The sequence below is a fragment of the Cnephaeus nilssonii genome (assembly GCF_951640355.1).
Source record: "Cnephaeus nilssonii genome assembly, chromosome: 2".
Taxonomy (NCBI): domain Eukaryota; kingdom Metazoa; phylum Chordata; class Mammalia; order Chiroptera; family Vespertilionidae; genus Cnephaeus; species Cnephaeus nilssonii.
In genome coordinates this window covers 87,871,441-87,878,003 of record NC_137073.1, presented here as the reverse complement: position 1 = coordinate 87,878,003, position 6,563 = coordinate 87,871,441, and the positions used below count along the sequence as shown (strand labels likewise).

Sequence of the window (6,563 nt, the reverse complement as noted above, 5' to 3'; positions counted from 1 at the left end):
CCTGCAGGCCCCGCCTAGAACCTCTGGGGATTTATTTGGTCCTTGGCTCGCTCACTCGTTGCACCCACTCGAGAGCGCAGTAATTTAAAGGGGGCGTCCCTTGAAGACCAAAGCCTCCCCTCTTTTTGTCCCCACCACCACTACCCAGTCCCCTAGCTCACACGCCCAGAGAACACCCCTACACTGCATCCCCGCCTTCCATCCGGCGAGTTTTAAAAAGTCTTCCAATTTCTCCACGTTTGATTTAACCAAATAACTAAAAATACATTCAAAGCAAAATTTCATACTTCATTATGTCCTCAATTCTACCCATGAAAGACCTGTGCAACCATGCAGTTGAGACAACTAAGTATAAATTGATTTCAAATTTGAAGTTCCCCTTTGGGGACAAGATTGGAAATTTTTTTTTCTCCACTGTTGCCCACTTTAAGAAATCGGTTTATAAACGGACTAAAATCGAATTCATTTCCGTCCTGAGAAAGGGGTGTCCCAAATATATGTGTAAGAGTTGTTAAGAATCAAACTGCCAACAAGAAACTGCCCTAATGACAATATCACAAATTCAACAACCAAGACTGAGAAACACCCACCTTCTGGGTGGGAGCTCTCTGAGGGGCCTCTCCTCCCCACGCCTCCTCGGGCACTTGGGCCTGGCGAGAATTCTGGGACTCGGGTACCCACAGCCACAAACAGCAGCAGGAGCAGTGGCTTCGTTTCATTTAGTTTATTAGACAAAAATATATGATTTAGACAAGTTCGCTGACGCGCTATTTACAATCTGAAATCACTCTATATACAGAAAGAAAGAAAAAAAAAAAAAGACACAAGCACGTGGGGGCATTTACCCAACCGATAATCAACCAGAGCCTGGTGACAGCCACCAGAGCCCCGTCGCAGGCGGAGGCCAGCTGTCTGGACTCCAGCGAGCTCGGCGGGGACGAACCCCTTTCTGCAGAAAGCGATGGACGGGAGTCGTTGACGCCGTTGCCATGTTTGTTCTTTACACCAGTCTGAAATATTTGTCTTAATTCCTCCCTCATCCCCACCCTCCCAAACTCCTCCCCCCTCCCCCCGCAAAACTAAAAGAAGACCCTGAATCAGGCGGACGGGAGGGCTGCTAGGATCCGAGGCGTTCCCTCCTGTGGGGCCAGCGAGCTGCAGGGAAAACACAGCAAAACAAAAAGGCAAAGGCACTGTCAGAGGATGGACGCTGGGACCCCGCATCGCCGGGTCAGCCAGCCAAGCGCCCGGGGGGCAGGGCAACGGATCGCCTGACCCTCGGGGCTCCCGGCTCGGGAGAAACCCAGGTGAACCCAGCTGGCCCGGCCACCTAGGCTGGTGGGCAAGGTCCCTTCAACACTGACTGTGCGCCCCACCGCCAACCAGCCCTGCTCCCTCCCCGAACCAGTGGTAAAGCAAAGGGCACTCACTTGTCGCGCACCGGCTGGAAGGGCGACTTTAACTGCTGTGGCGGCGAGTCCGGCCTGGGGACAATGTCTCTCTCTGCGAGGGAGAGGGAGAGGCATAATTAGGGCCGGGAGACAAGAGGGGGTGAGGGTGGGGGCAGAAGTGCGCAGGCCTCCTCCCCAACTCATTCCCTTCCGCCACTGGGGCAGGGTCTGACCCCAAGAGAAACATCCCCCTTCTCCTCCCTGCAGGCCTGTGGTGGCAGCGCACAGCTCTCTCGGGAGTGCCCGAGGGCCCTGGCCAGGCTCCCCGAATTCAAATGAAGGTTACTGCTCAGCCGGGCTCTGTGGCCACTGCCTCTCCCTCCCGGGCCGGTGCCTCCCCATCCCCACGATCAGCCCAGGCTCAGGATTCCTGGCCCATGACTGGAAAATCGCTCCCAGGGCCATACCTGGGAGCGCAGGGCTGCTGCGGGCGGAGGCCTTGTCTCCGTGGAGCATCCCCGAGGCTACGGCGACGGGCGGCGGCGGCGCGGGCAGGTGCGGGCCGTGGGGTGCAGCGTGGGGCGTGCTGACACCCAGGAAGGAGCGCATGTTGAGCAGTGAGCCCTGCGCCAGGAAGGCCCCGTTGGTCCAGTTGGAGAATTTGCCGATGTGGCAGGTGTACAGTCCGTGGCTGGGCAGGAAGGCGGGGTGCTGCAGCGGCGCGCCCGCAGGGGGGGCGTGCGCGCTGGGATGGCCGGAGGGCGGCGGCGAGGCCTTGGGCGCGCCGTCGGGGCTGGTGGCTGTCTCGGCCAGGGACCAGATCTTGGGTTTGCTGTGAGGCGCGCCCTGTAGGCTGCCTGCCGCCGCGCCCGGACTCAGCAAGCGAGTGCTGCCGGGCTCCGGGACCTCCTTGGCCAGGCCCAGGGGCGAGCCTTGGGTCTTGAGCGCGTCCGCGGCTGCCAGCGGCGATCCCTGGTCCCGAGCGAGGGCGGTGGGCACTGTGGGCGCTCGAGGGGCCTCGGCCTTGTCCTCATCGTCCTCATTGCTCTGGTCACCATCGTGCTCGTCGATCTTGTCGATGTCGATGCTTTCCAGATCGATCTCCTCATCGTCCTCGGCCTTCTCGGGGTCGCCCTCCGTGTCACTTCCGAAAAGGGCGCCGTCCTCCTGGTCCTTGCTGCGTGCGCCCCACGTCACCTTGTTCTCTTTCTTGAGGCGCCGGCGGGCGTTGGCGAACCAGGTGGAGACCTGCGTGAGGGTCATCTTGGTGATGATGGCCAGCATGATCTTCTCGCCCTTGGTGGGGTAGGGGTTCTTGCGATGCTCGTTGAGCCAGGCCTTGAGCGTGCTGGTGCTCTCGCGCGTGGCGTTCTTGGGCCGCCCGGGATCCCCGTACTGGAACTGGCCGTAGGGATAATAGGCCGGAGCCGTGTGGGCAGCAAAGGTGGCAGGGTGCACCCCGGGGTTGTCCTTGAGTTCATACTGTGAGCCCTGTGGCCACGCGGCCGAGCGAGGGAGGAGAGAGAGTAGGGGTGGAGAAAGAGAGAAAGAGAAAGATGAGTTCCCAGAACTCAAGGGAAAGTCAGGGGCAGCTGGTCCTATCCGCTCCGGAGCAAAAGGCCCCAATTCAACCCCCGCCCCCCCCCCCCCCCGAGATGGAGAGGGGTGGGGTGGGGGGTTTAGACCAGAGTTGCCTCCAGGAACTGCCCTTCCATAGATAATGGAGAGTTATTCTGTCACCCAAGGAAAGTTCTAGAATCCTTGCCTCTTTGGAAGGCCACAGTCGGTGGAGCAGCCCCTGGCCCCTTTCAATTTCTCCAGACCATTCTCTGCCCCCAGCCCCCACCCCCACAACAACACCAGAAGTCGGATTTCCAAATTTACCTCACACTGGCTGGAGGGGAAAACCTTTTAACAAGTCCTATAAAACAGATTCTCCAAACCTGAAGAAGCAACAGCCAACGCCCCCACCCTCCATCCCTGAGGGGGTCAAACAAAATAAACCGATTGGATTTTCTCGGGGCTCAAATCACCTAGCAATTTAAAATGAAAGCACAGCTCCTTTTGGCTTCCATGTTAATCTGCATATAATGGCTCGCCCACAATTAAAGGTCTATAGTGGTGACAAGTAATTTAAAATTTTAATCCTGGCCATCACGAACAACAATAACAAAAACACCATTTTTTTTTCCAAACACAAAAGAAGGGCTTATCGGTAAAATATTAACGCAAGGGCCACAGTGCCAGCTGAGAGCGAGGAACCGGTTTCCTGGGCCTCTTTCTCCTACTTTGTCTCTGAAGTTTGACTTTGATCTGCAGCGAGCAGCACAAACTGTGTGAAGGCATTTAGAGGCCCTGATTTATTTGCAATCAATATTCTTTTTATCATCAGTAGTAAAACACAGCTAGTCAAATTATCCCATCAGGTTTTTTGGTAAATAACATTTTATCTTTCTAACAACCTCATTAGGCCTCATTATTACCATAAATTGCCCAGACAGATATTCCACTCACAATTTTATCTTTCGACTTCCAAAGCTCTAGTCCTGACAGCCTGGCCTAGCATCTGAGTTTGGGTTTACGCTTCCTTTCCAAGAACCCACAAGAGACCACAAAGGAACACACTTCTTGAGGGGGAATTTCTCGGCAGTACCCCCTTAGCAAAAAAAACAAGCCTCTGCCTTCCCCATGGCACTACAAGACAAGCAGGTTCTCAACATAGAGCTCGCGTCCTCCCCCACCAACACAAGGGGGTCCTAAATAACACACATCGGCATTCAAAATTTCTGTAAAAAATTATAATCCTCCACATACAATCAGCCAGTTGCTATTCGCAGAAGAGGGTTCCAGACTGAGAAAGTTGTACAGAGCAGAAGATTTCTTTGAGCAGTTAGTTCGGTGGTTTATGCCACAGAGAAAAGGTTTCCTTGGCCAGATTTCGTTTTTGCCTCATCTTTACAAAATGTACTTTGCACATTTCTAATGCTTTTGCGTGTGATTGTAAAGAAGACGTTGCGGCCTCTTCTCTGCTGGGAATTCTTTTTTGAAAGGATACCTTGTAAATCTCTCATCGCTTGCTCAGTGTCCCGGCTGCCAGAACAAAATGAGAGCTGATCTCTTTCGATAGCCAGCGACCTGAAAGGCAGCTGGGGCCGCTTTCAGAGAAAAATAGGCTTTCTTTCCAAAACTACAAGAAAAAGTTACAGGAAAACCCACTGCAACTTTGCTCGCGGGTGGTTGGTGGGTATTTATTTCCGCTCTTCTTCAGCGAGTGGGGAGACGTTGTGGTGGGGGTGCCTAAAGAGCTGCCTCATCCCGCCCGCAGCAGCTCAAGAGGGGGCTGCTTCCCTGGCCCCCGCGCCGGGCATGCAGATCACGGGCAGCCCAAGTTTCAGCCCGACCTTGCATCGGACCAAGGAAAACGGATCCAGCGGATCAATAAACCGGCCCTTGCTCTGCAGAGCCCCCGCCCCCACATCTGACACCCACTGGAGCCGAAGACTAAGAGAACACCGTTTATTTTAAGCCCAGGGACACTGTTTTCTTTAATCCTCCATTATGTAACCAAGGGAAAAAGTGTTTTTCTTTTGGTGCAAATGAAATGAAAACTTTGGCAACTTACAAAAGTCAAAGCAAACACTATTTTAGACGCCAAAAAATATTTCAACTTATTTTTTTTCCTAAATCTCAATTTTGCGCACACACCATTAAGAGACCCCTTGGGCCCCACGGCCCGCCCGTCCGATCGCCATTGTTACGTTGATTTTGACAGCATCGAGCAGACTTTAAAGTCGGTTACAACTGTGTGAGCTCTGCCAAAGAAGGGGAAACCACATCTCCCCCGCCCAGCCCAAAGCCGGGTCGGAGGGGACTCCTGGGAAAGCGGGCTGAGCCGCCAGAGCCTCGCCGCCTGCCTGGCCGCCTCCACCCCGGGCCGGGGCAACTGGCGAGCTGGGCCCTGACCTCCAGCGTGGGCCGCGCGCCCGGGGCCTGCTCCTGCGGCCTCCTGACTACCACCGAGACCCCCTTCGTGGCCGGGCCTCCCGTCTGCCCTCCCGAGATGGCGGGGCATTGCCCGCCGGCCCCTTCGCGTGCCCAGGACCCCGCTGCCTCGAACCCACGGGCAGGGCCGCTCGCGCTTCCCGCCCCGGCCAGTTCCTCCCGCCCGCCGCTCTGCCTCCCTCCCGCGCGCCCCGCCGCCAAAAGCCTCCCTGCCCCGGGGGCCGGGGCCGGAGGGGAGAGGCCGCCCGGGTGAGAAGGGCGCGCAGCTGCCGGGCGCACTCACCATCTGCGAGAAGAGGCTGAGGTCCGCGGCGTAGGGCAGAAAGGCGCTGTAGTTGGGCGCTCCCGCATAAGGTCCGGCCGCCGCGTACATGCCCAGCACCGAGGTGACCGCTGCTGCACCGGCGCCCGCGCCCAGGTCCCCCGCACCCGGCCGGCCCGACGAGGCGGCGGCGGCTGCCGCCGCGGCCGCGGCCAAAACGCCCGGGCGCTCTCCGCCATAGGCGCCAGGCCCTGCGGCGCTCAGGTATTGCGGATAGCCCAGCTGCGGGAAGGACATGTCCGCGGAGTCGTCGTCGGCGGCAGCGGGCAAGTATTAAAGGGGCGGGGGAGGGAGGCAGGGGGCTGGGGGGAGGCGCGGCGGGGGGGAGCGGGCGGCGGGCCGGGCGCGCTCTGACCGGCCCGGAGGCGGGGGCCGGTGGCTGCTCCTCGGCCCGATGCTCGGTGGCGCCCGGCTCCCGGCTGCGCCCGGTTCCGCGATCCCGCGCCGACTGTGGCGGCCGCCCTCCGCTCGGCGGCGGGGCTTTCAGACACAATTTGAAGTTGATGCTTTGATTGGCATCCCCTTGAGCGCTAGCCCCGCCCCCGGCTCCCCTCCCGCCCCCTCCCAGCCTCCCGCCTGCCTGAGCCGGCCTCTCCCGCCCCTCCCGGCGAGCACGTGGTGCCCCGCGCCGGCCGGGCCACCTCCGCCTGCCTTGGGCGCGCGAGCGGCGGGGCAGCGGGTGCGGGCCTGGTGGCCGCGGGCTCTTTCCCGACCGGCCCCCGCGGCTGTCTGACAACCTGTCGACACCGGTTTACAGTTGTCGGACACTGGGGTTTGCTGTTTCGCAGCCGAGGTGTGTCTGCTGTTTCATAAAAACATCTCGGCTCCTGCTTTTCCACGGAAGGGGC

At 58.4% G+C, this 6,563-nt stretch overlaps 1 protein-coding gene across 1 annotated transcript; it reads right to left on the bottom strand.

The window, feature by feature from the left end:
* Positions 1-1,097: 1,097 nt before the first annotated feature.
* On the bottom strand, positions 1,098-5,952 carry IRX1 (iroquois homeobox 1; the record flags this gene model as incomplete). The annotated part of the gene is made up of 4 exons (XM_079759529.1): positions 1,098-1,155; positions 1,431-1,503; positions 1,859-2,882; positions 5,677-5,952. The coding sequence occupies 4 exons, from the start codon at positions 5,950-5,952 to the stop codon at positions 1,098-1,100; spliced, it is 1,431 nt and encodes a 476-aa protein (XP_079615655.1).
* Positions 5,953-6,563: the final 611 nt, after the last annotated feature.